Raw genomic sequence first — 23,515 nt, 5'->3', positions numbered from 1 at the left:
GCGCCTTCCGAAAATGGTCTGGGGTTCCAGCTCTGGAAGGTTCCGAATCTCAGGATTCACGAGTGGCGCTGTCCGGAGCAGCAAGGGTTGTCCCGAGGTGGTCTCGGGCAGGCTTTCCACGGTGTGCTGTCTGGGTCGCAGGTGAGAACCTCATGGTTCTCCATTTCCGGAACTCCAGCTCTGCGCAGGCAGAGGGTCGCTCCCCTCGCCTGCCCCTGCGGTAGCCAAGCGGATGACTGGAAGCGTGGCTAGCTGGCGGGTAAGGAGCTCCGGGTGAGACGGAACAGCCGGAGACCCCCAACCCCCTTAGCCGGTGCCCCCACCCGATTTCTTTCCTGCGTCCTGAGAGGGCATGGTTGAGGCGCCACCAGTGACCAGCAACCTCCTCAGGCTGTGGTTGTGACCTGAGGACGCGTGTGTCTCCGCCCCCAGGCCAACGCTAGGCGACCCTGAGTGCACCTTCAAGAAGGCCCGGCATGTTTCTGGGCGGTCGTGGGGGGTGCCTGATATCTCGGCTCTGTTTTACAGTTACTCCCCTGGTGGTGCCTCCCTCCTTGGCGCGGTTCCCGCCTGCGATCAGCGCCCTCTTCGCAGTCACGAACTCGCCAGCAGCTAGCAGCACTTACTAGTAGGAGGGCCCACCGGAGGAGAGGTGAGCGACCAGAGCCAGGGAGTGGGAGGAGGAGCTGGCTGCCCGCACCCGCACTCCGCCCCAGATGTCTCAGAGAGTGGGCTGCGGGTTGGGAGGTTGGGAAATTCCAGGATCAGGTTGGTAGTGCGCCTATGTTTTTACCAGGGTCACCAGCAAGACTACTCCCCTCCTCCCTAGGCCCGGATCCAATGTCATCCCTCACCCTCAACCTGTGAAATGGCTTTAACCATACACCTGCTGGCTTGTTGTGCTCTATGACATAATTTGGCAGAGCACGGCGTGTAGCACACAGTGGGCGCAAAGTAAATGGCGGCTCTGGCGGTTCTAGCACCGGAGGCGGCTTCTTGGACACCCGGAGTTCGCGGGAGCCTGAGGCGCTCGGTTGCTAGAGCCTTAGCTGGGAGTGGCGTGGCTGCTTCCCGCCTGCGCAGGATCAGGCCGGCCCCCGCGGAGCTCAGGGCCTGGACCCGCGCTGCCCACCCAGAGCTAGGGAAACTGGGAAAAGAGGCACAAACTCGGAAGCCGCGGTACGGCAAGAGCCTAAGCAAAGAATCCTTTCCAAGCATTCACACCTTGTCTATGCCAGGGCACCGCCTGGGCCTACGGCCTTCGCAACCCGAAGCGCCCGCAGCCCAGAGCTGGCATCAGGCCGGGAAGGTCGTGGCAGGCCCCAGAGTGCGGGCGCTGGGGGCGCGCGCCCACTGGACGCCCGGGGCTGGGGAGGCAGGAAGGAAGGGCGCCGGCAGGCCAGCGGCTGTTTCCCCTCGGCCCGCGCCGCGGACCCGGGAGGCCATTTTGAGAGCGCGAAGAGGGGCGGCAAGATGGCTGCGTGGGCACCCGGGAGGTCACCACGCCAAGGTCCCGCCGATCCCCTCCTCGCACTCGCCCAGCCGCGCGGCCCACCGAAGCTGAACGCGCGTCCAGCGCGCCCTGCCCGCTCGCCCCAGACAGATGCCCCGTTATTCATTACCCCGAGGCCTAGAGGAGCGAATGGCTGCCGTATTCCTGCCCAGAGCCAGCCGGATCCTCCGTCGCGGCTGCCCGGTCCCCGGAGCCGCAGCCGCCGAGCCCGGCTGTGCGTGTCGTGGCTGCTGGGGAGAAAGGCGTCCGGTAAGAGCCCTCCTCACTGGGCTGCCCGACCCGGGCAGGGGCGGAAACGGCCTTCCCCGCGTGGGGAACAATGGCGTTATTTTGGAGTCTGCAAGCGAGAGCGCTTCGAGCTCTTTGATTATTTTCGAGGAGTGCTAGGTGCGTGGCTAACGCCCGCGTTTTCTTGGAACCGCGAAGCCCGACATGGCGAGCGGGCCGAGGCCGCCCTCCTGGGGCTGAGTGTGGTCCCAAGTGCAAGGATAGCCACGGGCCAGGGAGCCGTGGGCCTCGAAACCCGGACGGTAGCTGGCGAGGGCCTTCATGGTCCGTGTGGCTGGGGCTGAGGACCGGCCTGGAGGCTCCATTCACACCATCCCAGGGCAGGCTGCGGGTCAGATGCGGATGAAGCGGGCCGGGCATTGGAGCTGCACGTTTGAGCTTGCCCCCTCCAGGCCTAAGAGGGGGGCCTTCTGCCTTCTGCTTCCTTTGCCCCTATCCTACCCTCGTGAATAATTTAAGCACAATCACTGTTTTTCTAGCTTTCCGCATTGATCCACCGCTGCCTTGAAGCAGATCCCAGATGTGTACATTTATATGCAGAGTGACCAAGAAACTTCAGTAATACTAGTTTGTGTCTTTGGAGTCCCACTTTGTGCCAGGGCTATTGCTAACAGCTTCAAGAGAATTCGACCTCACCTTGACAGACAGGGTGATGATTCACTATTTGTGTCTTTTGCCATAGCTAGGATGTGGTAGAGCCGGTTGTGGACTCAGGGCTATCTGCCCCAAGGCCTGCGTTCCCAACCTATCTCTGCACATACACAGGAACACAGGGATTCATCACCGTTGTGGTTTTGTCTTTCAAATAAGCACCAAGCCTCTCCTGAATCCAAGTCCCCATCCCCACACAGCCCTGCCTCACAAGTGAGGGCTCTCCTGTCATCCCCCAACCTCCCAGTCTAAAGCCCTGGCCTCAGATTGTGTGACTGAATAATGTGATTGTTCTGAGCTTCCTGGCAGCCACGAAAAGAAAACATGATGGTGATAACCTTGTTTTTAAAATGAAACTCATCAGGAATTTAGAGAGATGAACGTTTTTCCTGCATGAGACTTATAGAAAATGTAAAGCTTACTGGTTATGTAGGTCAACTGCTCATGTCACTGATGAGGAACCAGGTCCAGAGAGGTTAAGTGATTTTCACCAGGGTCACAAAATTAGCTAGTACAGTGAGGACTGAGACCCAGGTCCTGACTCCCAGTCCAGTTCCCATCCTCTCATGACCAGGCTTTAGTGGGCTTCTCAACTTGGAGACAGTTTAATTGTGGTCTAGCGACTCCATTCCTCACTATAAATTGCTCAGACCTGGATGCTGCCTTGTTCCTTTCTTTTCCCCCAGTTCCTAGTGCTGGGCTGGACTCATCATTGTGGGTGTCTCTAAATATTTGATAATTGAGTGGGGCTAAAACCTCTGATAATGAGGGGATGGGGGTGGTGGTAGAGGGGAAGTCCCTGACTTCAGTTTTCTAGGGGGCCTTTATTTTTTTAATGTTAGGTTCCTGATCCTTAATTCCCTAGGTCTCTCTCCTGGCAAGTGGTACGAGGTGGGTAGTGTGTTTTCCCTTTTGTCAGTCATCCTATTCTGCCCCATCACATTATTGGACCTTATAGGAAAGAGTCAGTTGTCTCTTGGGGGACTATGTTGTCAGTAACACCTGCAAGTCCCTTTAGGTGAACTAAGGGAGGTTTCCCCACCAGCACAGTGGCCATGAGACCTGGCTGACTCATTTTTTTGTCCTCTTTGGGTGGAGAGACAGCCTTTCTGTACTTGCTCAGGTTTAATTCCCACGGCTTAAGTACGAATCACAGAATGTGACTGAGATTAGTAAATTTCCATGGCTCCCAAAAGGTAGCATTTGAATCCCTGGCATGATAACTGTAGGTGCTGAATAAATTTAGTGACCTGCAACAGACCAGATTCTCTGGAATTCTAGGCTGGAAAGGTGTCACCCCTGGGTGTGGGGAGGGTTGTGCTTCTTGATGGGAGTCCCTGTTGGCAGAAAGGCTCCAACAGATCCTGGCCAAATTCTGTCGTCTTTGGGTAGAATCTGCATGAACAAAGCAGGGTAGGTGACTAGGGCTGGTTTGCAGCTAAAGCCCCAGCTGTGGAAGAAAAACAGGGTTCAGCTTCTCAGATTAGTTACTGTCTACAAGGATTAAAGGCCCCAAATAATGGCTGGCTTCTCCCCTCCTCTGTGCCAAGGGAAGACATGTAAATACAGCCGCACGCCAGCTTAGGCAGTAGATGTGTATAAATCGAATTTAGCAAATCAGATCATGGTTTAAATGCACTATTTAAAGCAGTCCTGCAGTGAAGCCTTTTACAAAGGGAATAATCATTTTGTGATGCTAATCATCAACCTCCAATTTATCTCCTTTGTAAGTTCAGATGTTGGTGCACTGGGTGTTCTGAAATTGGGGCGCTGTTGCGTAGGGCTCTGGTGATGGCTGTCTGCCTTCTTTTTCTGACCTCTCATTTTAAATGGGTGCATGTCCTGTTTCACTGGGGGCCTCAGGATGCTTGTCATTTAGCCTGATAGTTCTCATCCATCCCACTTGTCTTTTTATAATCTGATAGAGCCCACCATTCAGCTGCTCCTGGCTCCTTTTTTGAGATTTTTGCCTTTCCTGGGGAGAAATACAAGCCCTGCTGTTCTTGAGGTGTTAAAACCAGCTCCCTCTCTGATCTGAACCGTCTTTTGTTTCCCTGAGCTTCTGGTACCTGTGGTGCAGATCAGAAAGATGATCTTAGAGTTGACTAGATAACACAAATCAGCCCTGAATTTAGAAGGCGAATTAAATGCAGCCACCCATCTGCTGAATAGGCAATATCTAAAATATTCTCCCCATTCACGGCAAAATAACTGAGGCCTGGATGTTAAAGGGACTTTTCCCACAAGTTAAAATCAGGACTCCAAGGAGAACCTGTCTCCCAATTGCTATAAAAGTGTTTTATATGCTGAGCTGTAGTTCCTTTCTCTACAGAGAAAATATAATCAGAGACCATCTGGGTGGGAGAAAAAGAATGAAGAGAAAGAAATGGATCAGAGTGGAATAAAGGAAGTGGGCAGGAAGCTGGGGGGCTTCGAGGAGCCTGACCTTGCTTAGCTTACAGGCCCTGATATAGTGTCTTTGTCAATGCTGCCACTATTGACGCGTTCCTCGGTAATTATGACTGTGTGTTGGCATGGCGACTCGGAGTAAGAAGACTAGAAGCACTGGGTAAATGCACGACTTGTTCTTGCCTTCTAAAGCAGAGAGGAGCTTTTGTGGGTAGTTCCTACAGGGATACATGGTAGAAAATTCACCAGACCCAGTGCTGGAGTATTTACACACCATAGGAGCCAGGTAGCCCTGAGCAGAGATTGTACAAACAGAGGTCCTTAGCAAGACTGGCATCTAATGCAGAGGTCTCCCAGAGCCTCCCTCTTGTGTCTTCCTGTTGGTCTTTGTTCCTTAGCCTTGTAATGTCAAGTATATTCATTTCTGCTCCTCTCTGGGTTGTCTGCTTCAAAATAGGTTTATGTTGTAGTCTCCCTGAATTTGATTGATCATAAAATTATCTATTTCATAGGCCATGACTGTGTATTTGGAAACTGAAGAGAAAGGCTGATGGGCACAGCTGGGGCTTCCCTTTCTATCCTCTTGCCCTTTTCTTAGATACTTGGACCACATTCTCATCCTCGTCTGAAAATGGGGAGAGGTTGCTGTTGTCCAGAGCTGTGCTGTCCTGTATGATAACCACTAGACACCCATGCTGTTGATCTCATGAAATGTGGTCAACGTGGCATGTTGAAATGATAATGTTGGGTTAAGTACAATATATTGTTAAAATGACATGTTCATTCTTACTTTTTAATGAAGCTTCTGAAACATTTAAAATTATGCTTGGAAGTGACGTATTTTCAATGGACAGTGAGGTCTACACTAGAGGCTCAAGACCTCTTCCATCCCCAGTGCTTTGTAACTAATCCTGATCTCCCCCAGGAGGCTTGTGGCCACACAGGGCTCTGTGCATAGAGGTCCATGGAAAAGCTAGAGAAGAGGCACATAGAGAGCCTCGGGCCTTAAGGGGCTTTTAGGAGTGCCTAGTACAGCCCTTTAATTGGAGATTACCCCTCAGTCCTTGGAGGCAGAAGTCGTGGCTTGAATCTGTAGGCAACATTGGATTTTCAGCATTTAAGGTGGGGACAAGGCAGCCAATAGGTAAACCCCAGAAGAATCTTTGGATGAAGGTTTAACAGTGCCCCAGTAGAGTTTGAATGGGCACAGCTGTAGATAACAGGAGGATCGTCCTCTTTCCCCCGTCCCTAGCAGTGATTTCATAGTCTCCCAGATGTGCAGAAACCACAGGGCACGGGAAGGCAGCCATGCATCCCAGGTTCGTGCCAAACCCACTTTCAGCAGGTTTGTTTCCTTTGGCCCGAGGGCTCCTTGTCACCCCTCTCCTGGCTGCCCCTCCTCCCCTCAGCCTCTGCTGCTCTCCCTGAGCTGGAGCTTCTGGGATGCGTCTTGGCTCAGAGCCAGCATCTTCTTGGAGAGGCCTCCTGCCCTGGCTCCCTGCCAAGCCTCAGGGCCTCAGAGAGATTTTCCGGGGAGGTGCTGGGCTCATACTGCTGTCAAAGGGCAGAGGGGCCTCAGTTAGCTTTCTCCCCTTGGAGGACCCCTGGCTGTGGGTCTGGGCTTGCCTCCAGCCCCCTTTCTCCCTCAGAAACTCCAGTTTCCTGCCTGGAAACCCTGGACTGGGTTAAGGGTCTTCCAGCTCCACTAAGCCTTGAATTTATAAAAAGAAGGCTCCTCACATGAACCTGGGAGGTGAGAAATGGGCATCGAGGAAGTCATAATGAGTCATGATCATGGGGACAGGAACCATTTACTGAGCACTTACTCTGTGCCAGGTTCTGTGCTAATGCTTTGTATATTATATCTCCTTTGAGGGCTGTCTCTTGGGGAGAAAAAAGAATAGTAAATTGGACCAGGGATTTCCCCTTCTTTTCTAAGCCAAATGCCATTTGGGTGACTGCGTGGGGTGTGTTACAGGAGCTATAGCCCTTGCATAGGAGGGACTATCAGCCCCCAGTGAGTCCTTGTCTCCCAAAGAATCAGCCTGGGCTTTGGGAAGCAGCTTGAGTTCATTTGGGTTGCCAAAGGATGCCTCTGCAGTGTCTCCTGCTTGGGGCTGGCAGTACACCTGGAGAATCAAGATGAGAGGGCTCCATGCTGGGTCCCTGGGAGCCTTGGTACAGTGCTAGAGGGGTGAGCAGCATACCACCCAGTCCGGATTTATCTCCTAATTGTGTGCTCCATATCCCTGCTGTGCCTCAGTCTGTAAAATTAGGGGGTTGGCCCAAGCCTACCAGTCTGCCCACAGTGCCAAGGGACTGTGGCTGCTCAGGATGAGGCTGGCCTTTTGCTTTTTGCAATGTTGTATCCCCCGATGCAGCACCCATGGTCTTCTGGAGGAGGGAAGGGGGCCCACATCCTCTGTCCCATCTCATCTTGTCCTTAAGCAGAGAATGTCAAGCCTTCCTCCTATCTGCCCAGTTCTGCACCATAGCTCCTACTGTCTCCTTAGGTTAGGAGAGGTGGCAGATGCCTCTGAAGGCATGTTACCTCCTTGATGAGTGCTGGGGAAAAGGGGAGTAAAGAAACAAGTCTCAAGTTTATAGCCACCCTTCCCTTTGAATGTGCAACTTCTTTTACCCAGTATCGAGTTCACTGTTCTCTCTTCTACTGTGGGTGACAGACTCCGAGACCATGGTGGTGTAAGGCAGAGGCAGTGTGGCCCAGTGGGTATCCAGGTGGAGGGGTTGGTCTGATCTAATTCAGAGCCCACAGGACACTCCTTCCCCTCTTCATCTGAGCCAGTTTTCCCATCTGCAAAATTGGGAATAGTAATACTTACCTTGTGACACTCAAGATGCATCCCCCATCTTGCTGGTCTGTCACGAGTGAAGGCCAGGTAAGGTGGCCAGCAAGGGACCAGGGTCAGCTCTCTGTTAGTCACTCTACAATAAGCTCTGGTGTTTACAGACCAGCCATAAGCTCTGCAGTGCAGGGAGAACTCCTGACCTCTAGGAGCAGAGAAACTAGCTATTACCAGCCTAAGGTGGCACACATCCAAGGAGCAGAGTGTTTTGATGTTTTGTCTCTGTCCTTGGGAGTTAAGAGAAGAGGAATTAGATTGGGGTGGAGAAGCCTCACTGTGCCCAAACAGGTCTTCTAGGCTGTCGAGAGGGCAAGACAGCATCCCTGCCAATGGGGAGAACTCTTCGACTAGGGCCTTTTTTTGTGGAGATGAAGCAGGAGGAGGATTCCTGCTCTACTGGGCCTGAGATTTGGATATAGGTCAGGTCAGATGGTGGAGGATAAGAATGACGAGGTAGGGAGCAGGCTAAGAGAATTGGTTTGGTCACCATGTGCAAGACTGGTGGGCATTGGAGGCTATCAGGCCTTGTGCTGCCCGGGCCAACCTGAGCTAAGCAGCCACACCCACCCTGTGCCACTCACCTCTTATGGTACCTGGCCTGGACGTCAGCAGCCCCAGGGATGTGCTGTGGAGCCATTTCCCACTTTGCAAGGGAACTGCGGGGCTCTGAAACTGGAAGTCTTCCCATGCCACACTGTATTTTTTCTTACCACACTCATTTATTCATTCAGTGTCTATTGACCACACATTATGTGTCAGCCTCTGGGCAAGGCCCTGGGGATACAGAGAAGGAAACCACAGTCCCTGGCCCAGCACTTTCGCTTGTGTGATGTGGAAAGGCATATATCCGTCTAGAGCTGGAAGGCCAGGCTAGCAGAGGTGGTGTGCTAGATTAGCAGGCACTCCGGGTCTGACAGTTATCATCAGTTTGTGGCTTATTGACTTTCCTGCCCCTCTCCATGTCCCAAGAGCCTGGGAGAACAGCGTCAGAGGCCATGTCATGCTTTGCCCGTTATGACCTTAAGCTGTCGTTTAGCCTCAGCTAGAACTGTAATTCTCTAGATTCCATTGTTTCTGTATAGAATTGTGACATTTCAGTTTCCCTTTCTTCATTTTAAAAACACCTTTTTTTTTTTTTTTTTTTGAGACAAGGTCTTGCTGTGTCGGCCACGCCGGAGTACAGTGGCCTGATCATAGCTCACTGTAACCTCGAACTTCTGGCTCAAGCAATTCTGCCTCAGCCTCCAGAGTAACTGGGACTACAGGCATGTGCCACCACACCCAGACCTTTATATTTATTTTATATATAAAAAAATTTATTTTGTAGAGACAGGGTCTTTCTTTGTTGCCCAGCCTGGTCTCAAACTCCTGGCATCAAGCGATCCTCCCACCTGGGCCTCCCAGAGTGTTGAGATTATAGCATGAGCCGGGCACAGTGGCTCACGCCTGTAATCCCAACACTTTGGAAGGCAGAGGCGGGCGGATCACCTGAGGTCAGGAGTTCAAGATCAGCCTGGGCAACACGGTGAAACCTCGTCTCTACTAAAAATACAAAATTAGCCGGCGTGGTGGCACATGCCTGTAATCCCAGCTACTTGGGAGGCTGAGGCAGGAGAATCGCTTAAACCTGGGAGGCAGAGGATGCGATGAGCCGAGATCGTGCCATTGCACTCCAGCCTGGGCAACAAGAGTAAATCTCTGTCTCACCAAAAAAACAAAAACAACAACAACAACAACAACAAAAAGATTACAGCCTGAGCCACCACACCCAGACTAAAAGGCAGTTTGATTTTATAAATCAAAATAGCAGTAATCTATCGAGATTTACTTTTGAGATTGGTAGGAAACATCTTAAATGTAATCAAACAATAAATTACATCTTGATGAATTCATGTAGGTTTTTCTTCCTCAGAAGAAATCAGATGCTGTTCAGAGCACCAAGGCTAGAATTGTACCCTGGTTCTCATGCTACCCTGCACCCAGGTTGGATCCTGAGTACAGTTTTTGGCAAGTGGGCCTGTATATAAGTTAGCAATGGGGGATACCCAGCTGCCTCTCTTCATACAGCTGAGGTTTTGGGGAGTAATTCTTACAGCCCCTGGGTTGGGCCTAGTCCTGCAAATGAATTCACTAGCCCTAAAGCCCAAATTGCAGCCTCTGTCATTCTTTCTTGCCTTCCAGGAATGGGAAGGGCAATAAGTTTCATCTTATTATTATTGCTATTTTGGCGGTTTTGTTGACGTTGGTGTGTGTATGTTAGTAAGATAAAGCTCTCAGAAATTACATAGCGGCCGGGCGCGGTGGCTCAAGCCTATAATCCCAGCACTTTGGGAGGCCGAGACGGGCGGATCACGAGGTCAGGAGATCGAGACCATCCTGGCTAACAAGGTGAAACCCCATCTCTACTAAAATACAAAAAACTAGCCGGGCGAGGTGGCGGGCGCCTGTAGTCCCAGCTACTCGGAGGCTGAGGCAGGAGAATGGCGTAAACCGGGGAGGCAGAGCTTGCAGTGAGCTGAGAACCGGCCACTGCACTCCAGCCCGGGCGACAGAGCGAGACTCCGTCTCAAAAAAAAAAAAAAAAAAAAAAAAGAAATTACATAGCATTTGTCAAGGATATAAGAGGGACTCTGCCACTTCTGGCTGTATAGAAGGTGGTTCTGTATCTTTAAATAGAGCCTCAGGTCCTTAGCTACATTTTCAGGGGAAGTGTGCACCCTCAGCAGCTGCTGCTGGTGGGCAGGATGGGCACACATGGAACAGGCTTTCCTCTGTGGCCAGGTGAGAAGCAGGTGGTGAGACACAGAGCAGTGCTGGACTCTGCTTCTGAAGCCTCCAACCTTTCCTTCCTTAGGAAACCCCAGAGAGATTGGTGATGGTGATTTCCCAGGAAGACATGGTGTGCTCTGACTTCTGTGACAGTGAGCAACAGGACCAGTGGATGTCCAGATGCTGGCAATGAGTAGGCCTTCCCTACGCTGGGTGGCGTCCACACCCTTTGGCTTCCATTGCCTGGGTCTCCTGGAGGTGATTTGCTGGATGAATACTGCATGCACAGAGTCTGGCCTTGGGTTTGAATATGGCGGCCAGTGGACAGCATGTGCTTCAGTTATGAGGCTGCCCAGGAGATGCTTCTTCCAAGGCAGAGCACATGCTGAGTCCAGTGCTAGAGAGGCCGGGTGTGCAGTTGACCAATTTCCAGTTCTATTTTCCCTCTCATGTTCCTCTGTCCCCATCCAGGACATGCTCTGGAGTCAGAAGACAGCAAAAAGAGAAGCAGAAGCCCTGGTGGCGGGAGTCCGAAGGTGGGTCCCTTCCTGACATGGGCATTGGGCTGCACATGTGTGTTTGCAGTTCTTTCCAGCTGCTGGAAAGATGTATTTATGTGGCTGTAGATGGATGGTCCAAGGTAGATTTAGGTTTTAGAATACTGTTATTTTTTTTCTACTTCAGGGAGAAAATAACCCAGTTTGGGAAGGACAATTTAAAAAGGGAAAATATTAGGTATGATGGCACACCTGCAGTCACAGCTATTCGGGAGGCTGAGGCTGGAGGATCACTTGAGCCCAGGGGTTCCAGGCTGCAGTGAGCTATGATCACGCCACTGCACTCCAGCCTGGGTGACAGAATGAGACCCCTGTCTCTTAAAAAAATGTAATTTAATTTAAAAGGGGAAAATATCCTTGGTGGTTCTTGGAATCAGCACCTACTAGGTTGACCCATATGAAATTTCTTTCTTGTTGATGAAAAATAGTCAAATATTGACAATTTCTTATGGTTCAACCTACTATAGTTCCATTCCTCTGGGATGGTAGAGGGATCCCCAGAAACACATTTTAAAGAATTTCTGATACTTTAACCATTTGTGTTCCTCTTCATCCTATGATACCCTTTACAGAATTTTTTTTTTAACAGCAGGAAGGAATCACTGTAACCTGTGGATTGTACTGCAGTAGGAAACTATCCTAGCAAGGCTCCACTTTGCCCCAGCTTCAAGGTATATCATCTCAAAATGCAGGATACTTCAGATGAGTTTTGAGCACCCTTTCTTTTGTTATAAAAAAAATTCCAGACAGTTCAGCCAATACTGACTAAGGGCTGAGACCAGTTCCAAACTTTTCTGTCTCTGGAGGAATTTGCTTCTATCTGGATGCCTGAAACGGTATTTTACTTCACCTCCTGTGTCACCGGCAGCAGTCCTGGGAGCCTTGGGGAGGAGGTTGTTGGGAGAGCCAGTTCACAGCCTCTCCATAACCTTTTAGCCATCCCGGTGCTGGGCAGCCAGGGTATGGGCTTTTGACTGAATGTTCTCGCCCTCCCGCATTCATTACACCATTGTCAGTGTGTGTGTCTGGGGCTGCCTCTGGATATGTGTGTGTGTGTGTTTTTGTGTGTGTCTGTGTGTCAGTGTCAGGCTATGTGTGTCTGTTTCTGTCGGCTTGTCTAGGCGTGCTCAGTGCAACAAGGAGCTGGGGGAGGTGGCAGTAAAGGGGGAGGGCATTTCAAAGCCCGCTGTCCTCAGGGACCTCAGGAGATGCGTGTGTGTGTGTGTATGTGTGTGTGTGTGTGTGTGTGTGTGTGTGTATGTGTGTTTGTGGATTTTTTTCCATACTGCTCATTGTGTAGGGCTGCATGCGAGTGTCTGACCAGGTGTGGTGTGAGCAGCCGCTGGGCTGGGTGAGCCCCATCTGCTGTGAGCTCCCAGACTTGCCTTCTAGCCCTCTGCCGCCATCCATGGGGAGCCTCTCCCTTCGCAGCTCACCGTCTCCTCTCTAATTTATTAGCTGGAAAGGAGGAGAACATGAAACGTTGCTTGAAGACAATGGCCGAGACAGCAGGTCCCACCCTACACAGCCGCCAACATCTCTTCCCTCAGCCTTGTCTCCTCTTCTGCAGTTGGGATCTGCACATTTAGGCCTGAAGTAAGAATAAAACAAGCCCCCAAACCACCCTATTAAAAAATGTGCCTGGCCTTAGATGTGCAGAGGTAGCTATAAACTGTTGAAGGTGGAAGAGGTCAATAAAATGAAGGTTCGAGCCTTCTACTCTGGGGCCCCCCACCTCTGAGTCCCAGCACTTCCCCCCAGCTCCAAGCCAGGTCGGAAGAGGGCAAGGGGCCCAAGGCAGCTGCAGGGGCTGTGTTAGTAAACACTTTCCTGGGTTCCCATTTTCTGTACACCCCCCACCCTTCTCTACTCCCTGATGCCCCGTTATTCACTCCCACCCCCCAGCATCCCCTTTTCTGTGGCCTGCACAATGAGCTCATTGTCCCGGGTGTGATTTGAATAAGGGATCGGTGGGCCTGTTCCCAGCATTGTCCAAGGGGCTGGGAAAAACCCCAGCGCAGGCAGGAGGACCAGACCAGACAGAGACAGATGCCTAAATTAGCAACAAAGCTTTGTGCACGTCCCCTGGACAAGGGCTCGCCTTGTTTGCGTGGACTCGAGGGTGTGGAGCTGGCCGGCTGCTCGCATGTCTCCCCATGTTAATTAGTTTTGCATGCATGTCTGAGAAGGTGCCAGGGGAGATGTGTTTGCCTTTCCCCGGGAGGGGGCCCTGTTTGTGGCTGGCCAGTAGCCTGGAGGCCTGGAGCTGAGAGGGGCTGGGCCTACCTGGAGAGCCAGGCTCTGAGCCTGGCCAGGGAATTGCGGCTTTCCCATCCTATAGTTCTGTCTCTCTGCCCTCTGGGAGGCCTGGCTTTGCTCCCTATGCCTTCTTCCCGCCACCCCTCCATGTCTGAAAGTTGGTCAGCTCTGACTGCTGGGACTCACTGGCTTCCTCCCAGACCCAGGCCAGTGCCTGTCCATCTGGCAGTCTGTCTCTTGCGACACAGGGCCCCTTGGGACCGGGCAGCAGAAACAGCCAGTCTGGACTCTTCTCCGTCCCCGAGCCAGATGGCCAGTCTGCTGATCGCATTACGGCCTCCCCTGTCCCCAGACCCCTGCCGCCTGTGGTTGGACCAGGATCTTGTGTGGGATATGATGGAGAAACTCCCTTTTAGGACCTCATAGAGGCCTGGCCTGAAAAGAAAGGGGTCTGGTAGACAGGGCGTAAAGCATGTCCTTGCTACCGTTTTCTATGTGACCTCAGGCAGGCCAAGTGACCCCAACTCCTGAATCTTAGTTTTCTTGTTGGCAAGAGGAATGAGTTGAACTTCAGGAATCTCTTGGCTCTCTTCTAGCTCAGAAAGCCTCTGATGGTGGTAACAGTGGTGACCATTTCAAAACTATGTTGATTTAGCATTCGCTAATTTAGCACAATGACAGGAATGGGACTAATGAATTCTGGCTGGGGTGGAGGGGAGTGCTGCAGAAAGGATTTCATCCCTGTTGATATTCAGTGCGGGCTCCTGTTTTCGGAGTGTGGGGAGGACCAAGAGCAGGCAGAGCCTGTCTTCTCAGGTCTTCACAGAGGAGCTCTTCCTCATCCCTAACCTGCAGTAGTGAGAAGCAGACCATGGTTCTCTGCACAGAGACTGCCAAGCAGAAGGGAGCTCGGCAGTGGCAAACGAGAAGCTGGAGGGAGAGCAGCTGCTGGCCAGGGCCCTAGGTGTGTCCTGGTTGCCCCCTGCAGGTCCTAGGATGGGGTTGGTGGGGATGGGCAGGGGACAGGGCTGAGAAGGGTCAGGGTTCATCTGGGAACTTCAGAGTTCCCACCTCTCCACAGCCCTTCAGAATAACCCCAGGTGGTAGGTGAGGAGTGGGATGAAGCATCACCCTGCTGTTTAGTGCAGGGGTCTCAGGTAAAGTGTCCAGGGGGTCTGGTTCCTTCTTTGCCAGCCTCCCAATCTCTGTCACCCTCCCACTCTCTCATCAGGTGTTGTGGGATGTAGCTTGCACTGGGGCCAGGCAGCTGACCAGAGCCACCCACAAGGAGCCTCTGGAATTAACCTCAGGTAGCCACTCAGGCCAGGCAGGGGAGAGACCCTGGACCTCCCTTCCAGCAGGGACCTTCCTTCCCATGCCGCTGTGCCAGCCAGTTCCCATACGCAGTGCACTTGTTCCTTCCATCTGGGCTGCCTTTTTCCTCCCCGCCTCTCTCTCTCTTATTTCTGTTTCTGGGGGGCCTCTCTTTCTACCCCTTTCCCTGTCTCCCTGAACTGCTCCTCACTCAAGCTGGATAACTGGTGGTATAGTCCAAAGCTCAAGAAGAAACGAAGATAGAAGTTAGCGCTTCATGGCAGGGATAGAGTGAGAGAGTTGCCTACAGTATGGGTTGGGAGAAGAGGCAGGGCAGCAGGGCCTTGGGAGAGCTGCCCACTGGCCTCCCTGCCCCTCCCCATTCCTACCTCCCAGGGTTTAGCCGCCTCAGCTGTAGCTCTGAGCTCCTTAATCTGGTGATCCTTGTGGTGCTGGGGGGCAGGCTGGCAGAGGCTTTAGGAGGTGACAGGGGATCTTGGGAGTCGCACTCTGCTAACAGAGTGTCATGCAAAGCTGGAGAATCACATTCCGAGCGCAGCTCCCACTCCTAAGGCAGTGGCCCGGCAGGGCTGGACCCAGCACAGGTGGTACCCAGTGGAGGCTGAGGCAGAGACCCTGTATGCAGTCGGGCGTCACCTCCTCTTTGTCCCTCAGGAGGAAAGTTCCCAAGATTAGGGCTTTCTGGCCCTTTCTGCATGGCTAAGTTTTTATTGCTTGGTAGCTGCCCCCACCCTTACCCCAGCCCCCAAATCCTCTGGCTGCCAATCCCAGTTAGAAGAAGTCTCTGTAAGTTGCAGGTGTCATCCCCCTGGTCAGCCAGGAATATGCTGTTGGGTTAGTCAGGGGTGGGGATTTGTCTAGAACTAAGCAAGTATGCTGGGTGGAATGGCTTCCCTGCCTAGATGAGCAGGGGAGAGAACCCCTGAGATGAACCCCCGATTCTCTCAGCGATGGGCCCTGAGAGAAGCCAGGAGAGACAGGAAATTGAGGTGGGGGTGTGAATGCAAGCCCGAGTGGTTCTGAGGCATCCAGCTTAGCAGAACCGGGGCAGCCCCCAGGCCTTGGACCTTGGCTGGAGGGTAGGAACAGAGGAGAAGATGCTGTGGGCTGAGGCCCAGGGCTCTGCTTCTGCCATGACTCTGCAGCAGACCCTGGATGTCTCAAAGCCTCCAAACCCTCATTTATAAAATGAGCATCATAATCGCTACCTCCATTGGAGCTGCTATGAAGACTCTTGGGCACATGGGAAACACTCAGTGGGGTTAATTTTTCTTCTCCTTTTCCTTTAGATATGGGGCAGAGATGAAGGAGTTAAGGTTCTGCAGGTCATTTAAGATAGCTGGGATTTGGGGAATGTGGACAGTGGTGACATTCAGAATATTTAACCACCTGTACAGGTTGGGCACCAACCAGTTAGAATGACAGCTGGCCCAAACCATCACCCAGGGAGGAGGGCACAGCTGAGCAGAACTTGTCCCTGTGTCTTTCTGCCCCATCATGAGTCCGTTTATCAGCAAGCATACAGACATCCCTTGAGGGCAGCTCCTGAGAAGGTTACAGGATACAGGATCCTGAGATCTTTGCATTCAAGCAAGTCAGGCCTGCCTAGCATGGGGCACCCTGCCTGACCTGAAAGAGGACCTGGAAGCAGAGGGCAGTGAGCTGAGGGCCTTCCCAGCTCCTGCCCCAAGCTGGCAGCAGACCTGCCACCAGGCTCTGAGGAAGAGCTGCTTCTGTGGGCCCTCGCCATCCTCATGTCCCCTAGAGCTGCCCCTCCTTCCTGTCCCTTCTTCTCAGAAGCACCGTGGGTCAGGATTAGAGGGTCTGTTTGTGCTCTGATCGAACTCCTCATGCCTGTTTCTTAATCAGCCAGGGAAAGTTCATGGTTTCTGTTATCTGACTATGGCGTATGGGAGTGTGGTGTTGGGGTAGTGTGGAGCCATGTTCTGTCATCATGGAAAGATTTTGACCTCAAGGCAGGCAGCATCTTCTCCCAGCCCCAGGCTTTCCGAGGCCACACCTGGACACGTGATGCACTTAGCCAACACTGACTTCTTTTACCTGGCCTATCTCTTTGCCTTGTTGGGTGAAATTAATGGCTTTGACGGCCTAAGGTGGTCTGGTTAAGTGACAAGGGCATAGAAAGACATAACTTTACCTAGCTGGAAGTCAGAGATTTGGACTCTAGCCCACTTTTCCACTGAGTGATCTTGGGCAAGCCACCTCCTTTACTGGACCCAGAAAAGTAGCATTGAGCTAGTGCAGTGGCTTACACCTGTAATCCCAGTAACTGGGGAGGCTGAGGTAGGAGGCTCTCTTGAGGCCAAGAGTTTGAGAACAGCCTGAGTTTGTGAACAGTGAGACCCTACTCTTAAAAAATGAAAAAATTAGCCAAGTGTGGTGGCATGCATCCATAGTTCTGGCTACCTGGGAAGCTGAGGCAGGATCCCTTGAGCCCAGTAGTTCCAAGGCTGCAGTGATCGCACTACTGCACTCTTACCTGGATGACAGAGCAAGATCCTATTTCTTAAAAAAGAAAGAGAAAGAGAAAAAAGAAAAGAAGCATTGAATAAGATGGTATCTGAGGTCCCTTTTAGCCCCTGCATTTTTTCATCTGGGAGTTCTTCCTGCTTCTTCTACTCTGCTATCTGCCAGTAACCCCTGCTCCCAGCCCCCTGGCTTACAGGAAGCACAGTTAGCTTTGTCCTGTTCAAGCTGGCCTGGGATGCAAGGAGGCACCATTACCTAGAGGCTACAAAAATGAAAACCCAGCTCACTGCTAGCAAGGGGCACGGGGCTGGGCAGTGACCCGTTCTGGAGCAAGACTTGGGCAGAGAACATGAGTCTCACCTAGGTATGCTCCCAGCCTCTAATCTGGATGCTTTTGTCCTTTCTTCTACTTCTCTTTGCTCTGAATGGTGTTTGCCTTGGTGGCTTTGTTTGCTCAGGTGGCCCTCAAGGTGGGTTTGCAGTGTTCTCCTTGAGACTTGCCCCATTCCACTTCCCTAGGCCAGAACTGTTAGACTCAAAAGCTCCAATCCCTGAGAAGCAACCATGGGGGAAACACTACTTTTTGGTGCTGACCCCTCTCCGCAGCACCCCAGCTAGGCGGCTCTTCCACTGGTACAGCTGATACATAGATGTGGGCTCAGCATCTTATATGACTGGCGTGACCTTGGGCCAGCTCCTTAGCTTCTCTGATCCTCTATTTCCTTATTTCTGACATGAAGATAACCACACCTTTCTCATAAAGTTGCAGTGAGGCATAGAAATAACAAAGATAAAGTACCTCGAAATGATGTTCTGTCTTACCTCCTAGTGCCAGCTGTACCCAGAGGCTTCAAAGGCCACAGACATAAACGCTTAACTTTCCTGACCTCTTGCCTTTGAGTTTCAGGACTGCCCTGCTGGGGAAGTGCTGAGACAACCTTGGAGGAGCGCCTCCCCCCAGCCCACTGCCCCTCTTTCCCCAGGGGGCAGAAATACCTAATTTCAGCCCTAATAATACCTGAATGAGATTTATAGGACACCTTCCTCCCCAGAGTGCAAAGCTTCTCACATATTATTTCTCTTATCTTTAGATTGTCCTGTGAAGTGAAGTATGATCGGACAACCTCTTTTCAGCTTTTATGAAAATGGAGACAGAGGAACTGTGGCTCTTGCCAAGGTCACAGGATTGGAACACAGAGCCAAGCCACCCCAGGACATGCAAGAGCCTCAGAAGGGAAAAAGCCCAGCAGGAAGGGAGAACAAGTAGCCTCTGTTCTGAGGTTGTAACAGCCAGGGACCAGGATGGAGGAAGAGGACCCCGTAATCCTGCCCATCTGGGACTTGGCAGGGGACCTGGGAAAATGTACCCCAACCCATCCCTCAAGGGCCTTTGCCTTTGGCCCATTGGCCTAGCATCTCCTTCTTCACTATGTCTGTTCTTGTCAGATCTGTTTGGGTCTGAGGTGCATGGAACATTCTGGGTAGGCCTCCAGCAAACGGAAGCTCTTCACCGTGTTTCCAGCCTAGGACCAAGGGCAGCACACTGGCAAAGTTGCCCAAGCAAGGGACTCCAGCCTTCTAGGAGTTAATGACTCCCTCTCCCCAGCTGTCCTCCCCTTGGTGCTCCTCTTCCTCCCTCCTCCTGCTCACAGCAGGCAGGGCCTGGACCCGGGAGCCATGCTGCTGTGCTGTTGCCAGGGGAGCCCGGAGGCAGATCTGAGCTATGCAGGGAAAAGGCCCGGCCTGTCAAAGTGTCTGAGATGAACCGCCGCCGTCCCTGTGCAGCTGGGCTCAGACGTGTCTCAGCTCTTGTTCTGTGCCTGAGAATGGCGAAACCCAGTGAGGTTCAAGGGCAAACTCTCTATTCATTAGTCAGGGGTTCTTGACGTCCCGTCTCTCCCAGGGATGGGTTCCCCCCCTTCCTCTTTCTCTCCCTCCTATGACACATTCCTGGGTGCCTTTGGTGAGGACTGCACACCCTCCTCCTGCCTAGCCCCCTTTCCAAAGGCCCCTGAATAAACTCCCCGCAAGGAGACCAGGCAGGGCAGAGACAATGGCTGCAGGAAATCATTCAGGCGGGACATGCTGGCCTGCCCTCCACCCAGTCCCCCTGTGGGCCCCACTCCCTTCTGATTCAGGGCACCCTTGGGCCCCTAGCCTATAGAGGCCTGGATAGGAAGAAACCACTGGGAACAACCCTAAGGACAACATGTTAGTCCAGTGCCATTCTCCGCTGGCTCTGTGGGTGCCTTTGTGGCCTGTACCAACTGGCAGGCTAATTTTGTGTTTTCTGTACCATCACATGCCTATTTTAAGACACTCTCAAGCACTGTCAGTTGGGGAGTGTAAATTCTACAATATTTTCTGAAATGTGGCAATATCAAAATGTAAAAGGCAAATATACTTGGTCACAAAAATGGCACTATTTACTCTGTGGGCATATTTGTAAAAGTTCCCGAAGAATTACGTACAAGGATGTTTATCAGAGCATTTCTTTTAAGAGTGTAAAGCAATGGACATGAACCTATGGTCTGTTCATACTGTGGAATACCTATGCAGCTGTAAAAGTCAGTGTGGTAGATGTCCGTATATAAGTTGATGTGGAAGGTTGGCTAGTTCACATGATAAGGTGAATAGAATAAGTTACAGAACAGGCTGTGGAGTATGATCTTCTTTGTAGATGTTTAAAAGTGAGTCATAAGTATGCTTATATACGGAAGTATGTACTGGAAGGCTACCTCTAGGGAGTGGGCATGGGGGAATGCACTCTTCTATACTGTTCTGTTTTCTTTTCGTGCTCCTAAGATACTTTTATTGAAAGATGTAAAGGATTGTTCAGTATAATAGGCTTAACTTCTATCAACTAACTTGGCGTGGGTGCTTTAAGAGGGTGGTAGTGATGTTACTGGAGAAAGTATCCCACAATTACTGGTGGCTTCAGCCATGGGCCGTTTTGGGGCCTAATAATCACATACCATCATGGTTGCTAGTGTTAATCGAAAACCTACTAAGTGCCAGGCTTACTGTCACTGGGTCTTGCTTATGTGGGTATCATTATTCCAGTTTCACCAAATCAAAAGAGGTTAATTGGTTTGTTGGAGCTCCTCTGCAGGTGAGGGGCAGAGCCAGGAGCTTGGCTAGGGACAGGGGAGGTGGGTGGGGGATGGTGGCTATATCTTGGCTCTCAGTTTCATTCCAGGCAGACATTGCCCCTCTGCCGTGAGGACCTGCTTGTTTGGGGGAGGAGGCCTTTGGAGGCACCGGGGTCATGCCAAGTGTTGGACATGGTGAACTGGGAAGTGTCCCCATTTGGCTATAGCCCAAAAGTATCACCGTGCTGGGGGGTGGGGAACAGGGCTGTGAATGGGCCTATTTGCATAAGCAGCATGTGTCTGGAGAGAAAGACATCACAGAGCAGAAGAGGTGCGGGTGCCCAGTAGGGCAATTGCCACCCCTACTTCATCCCTGAAAGAGTAAATGGCCTGGAAAGTGTCTCCAAGAGGTAATGCTGCACACCACCCTCCCTGGTGGCACTGGGTCAGGCTACACCTGCCTTAGGTCGGGGGCTGCAGCAGCCTGCAGAGCTCTCAGTAGTGCCTCAGTAGCCTGGGAGGGAGCAGGGGCAGGGGGCAGGAAGAGGCGTAATGGGGCTGTCCAGAGGGGTCTGGGAAACCTGGTCCCTGAGGCCTGGGCACAGCTACAGTCACTTCAGATTGGCTGTGGGGCCAGTGGACTGGGAAGGAAAAAAGCATTAAGAGTGACTAAGTGCAGAAGGCTGTCAGGTCCCAGGTCACATGCCTTAGTGCAGTGACTCCTCATCATTTTATGGTGTGTGGGTGTCATTGGTACACCCATTTTGCAGATGAGGACACTGAGGCCCAGAAAAGTTAAGTTACATGTCCTAAGTCACACAGCTTGTAAGTGCCAGAACTGAGATCAAAACCAAGTCTCTTTGACTTTGAAGTCTGTACTCTGACTCCAAAGAGATCCTGTTTGGTTTGGCCACTTATAGGAGGTCCCTAAAGTTGCAGACTCCCCTTGCCAGTGCCCACATATAGAGACATTAACCCCTGCCCTGCAGGGTCACCTCAAATAGTCTTTTAGCTGGGCTTCTCCCACAATTCCACCTAATGCCATCCCCTGGGTTTTGCCCAAACCTGGACTGGGCAGCGGGGTGAGAGGAGGGGTTTACAGGGTTACAGAACCTCATACAGATTGGAGCCCATGGCTGCTGGTCATCTGCATTCCTGCAGGATTGGCTGTTCCTTGGGGTCCTTGGCAGGAAGATGAGGATGCTCCCGAGGCCTGCTCCAGTGCTTCCCAGAGGCTGGCCTGGAGGGCTCTGGAAAGACTGAGGCTGGAGAGGCAGAAGTAGGAGAGCAGCAATGGCACTCAGGTAGCTTGAATCACCAGGACCCTTCCACGCCCCACAGGTCCTCCTGAGGGAGTACTAGGGCATCCTCTGGGAGAGGTCTCTTCCTATGCTGTGAACCCCCTGCCTTTCTTGCACCCTACAATGAATAAATTTTCTTTGCAAAGCCTTCCATGTCTCTGGTCAGTTTTTCTAGGAGGACATGAATGAGGAAAGTAGCACTCTGCCACCAGCATAAACAACTCTTCATGTCTTGGGGTGTGGTGGGGACCCTGGTATGGCTGCAAAGGATGGAGCAAGAAGTCTTACAAGGCTTGGAAAGTCTGTCTTCTTGACCTGAGCTAGGGTCATTTGGGCAAGAAGTGAAGGTCATGGCCAGTGCAAGGCCTACCTTGCCTTGAGGGTGCCCTGCCCTTAGGAGAGAGGTCCTGGAGGTTCTAGAGTAGGGGCTAGCCCCCACACTCCTCCTCAACTTCCATCAGTGTCTTCTCATGTAATTCTCACAATGACTCCGTAAGACTGAATTCTATTTTATAGACTAGGAAACAGAGGCTCAGAAAGACTTAAGAAATAGGCAAAGCCACACAGCTGGGAAGCAGTGGAGTTGGCCTCCAGATCTCATCTCTGTGACCAGAATGGGATGCGGGGGTGGGGGGTGGTGAGTCTCTTGAAAGCCCCTGGTAAGTTTTTTCATGTATGAGCTAATTCACAACCCTGCTTTCATCACAGCATTCATTCTCACAAGGCCTTTGGACTGCAGAGAATAATCAAGACTTACTGTGCCAGGCACTATTCTAAGTGCTAGTTTGTGTCTTAAATCGTGGCTTAATCCTCACATCTGTGTGCATAGCTGGGCACTGTCCTTACTCCTATTTAACTAAGAACGAGAGTGAGGCCAAGTTGGCCATCCAAAGTGGCCCGTGTGGCTCCGTGTGTGGTGGGGGAGGGGGGATTGCAGCCAGGATGCCAGCACACTCACGTTTGTCTGTCCAGATGCCAGGCACTTAACTGCACACACTGCCTCCCTAAAAGCCCCATCAACCTAACCCGGGCCCACGACCCCAAATGAAACATCTTTCCCCACCCCCCCAGTAGCCTGGACCGCGTTTGACCACTGGTAGGGCGGAACCACTGACCGGCAGGCGGCGCTCCCCGGAGCTCCCGGCTCGAGCCCCAGGGCACCGGGAGGAGCCAGGACCCCGAGCAGGAGAGAGACGACTGGGGGGCGCGCGGCACAAAGAGCTTTTTATTCAAATTTGTTTAGAGTTTCGCGAATTTGCATGAGAAATGTGTGAGAAAAGCCAGCTCCGGTGACCTCATCCGCACCTGCCATTAACGTTCAATTAGCGGCTGAATAGCGGCCGCCGACACGACGTGCAAAGAATCCGGCCTGCCCCGGGCAGCAAGGGCGGCGGGCCTGGCCCAAGAGGGTGGGACCGAGGGAGGCGGACGCGGCGTAGGGCCCCGGCCTACTCCTCTGGCCCGGAGACCCAGGACCTTGTCCTCACTCCAACTCTCCGAGGGAACGCGTGGATCTCAGGACCCTGGAGCCCAAGATTGTTTGGGGCGCGCCGGGACCCTTAGGATGCCCTGCTCCCTCTGGGAGTAGAAAGGGGCGGGCTTGCCCCCTACCCAGGACGGAAGGTGGCCGGACGAACCCCGTCCCAGCTCAGATGGGCTTCCCCGCCACCTTCCGGACAAAGTGTCAAATACAAGTTCAAGTTCAGGGCCAGGCCCGAGGGGCTCTGAGCCTTACCCGGCCGCCTTTGTTCTCTGGGATAATCGCTCCCACGTCCCCTCCCGGGCGGGGCCCAGAAAAGACCCCTGCCCCGCCCCGCCGCGCCCCGCAGGAGCCTCCTCCTCCTCCCGCCGGCGCGGCGCCTGTCCCCTGGTCCCGGCGTCGCCGCTCGGTACCACCGAAGGATCTAGGGGCTCGGGCCGGCGTGGAGGGAGGGGGGGTGCCGGGGGGGAGTGGAGGCGCGATACGAGCCCGTGGGAGCCTCCC

The 23,515-nt window shown here is 52.5% G+C and overlaps 1 protein-coding gene across 10 annotated transcripts; it reads left to right on the top strand.

Moving 5' to 3' along the window:
• Window positions 1-345: 345 nt before the first annotated feature.
• Window positions 346-21,677, top strand: LOC108540907 (uncharacterized). 10 transcript variants are annotated; one of them, XR_001888805.1, is made up of 6 exons: window positions 346-652; window positions 10,583-10,690; window positions 10,969-11,033; window positions 11,647-11,725; window positions 12,513-12,650; window positions 18,230-21,677. XR_001888805.1 is itself a non-coding variant. In XM_017890164.1 (2 exons), the coding sequence occupies exons 1-2, from the start codon at window positions 1,474-1,476 to the stop codon at window positions 18,244-18,246; spliced, it is 306 nt and encodes a 101-aa protein (XP_017745653.1). In that variant the 5' UTR covers window positions 1,412-1,473; the 3' UTR covers window positions 18,247-21,677. The 10 variants fall into 10 exon arrangements, 1 of the variants encoding a protein (XP_017745653.1); XR_001888803.1 differs by having other exon boundaries at window positions 11,644-11,725; XR_001888800.1 differs by having other exon boundaries at window positions 10,583-10,755; window positions 11,644-11,725.
• The last annotated feature ends 1,838 nt before the right edge of the window (window positions 21,678-23,515 follow it).

The sequence above is a fragment of the Rhinopithecus bieti genome, unplaced genomic scaffold (assembly GCF_001698545.2).
Source record: "Rhinopithecus bieti isolate Rb0 unplaced genomic scaffold, ASM169854v2 scaffold_20154, whole genome shotgun sequence".
In the NCBI taxonomy this organism is placed as follows: domain Eukaryota; kingdom Metazoa; phylum Chordata; class Mammalia; order Primates; family Cercopithecidae; genus Rhinopithecus; species Rhinopithecus bieti.
This window is presented reverse-complemented; position numbering and strand designations above follow the sequence as displayed.

Bases quoted from the DNA above. Each gene is read 5' to 3' on its own strand.
- LOC108540907 (XM_017890164.1), top strand. From the start codon at position 1,474: ATGGCTGCGTGGGCACCCGGGAGGTCACCACGCCAAGGTCCCGCCGAT.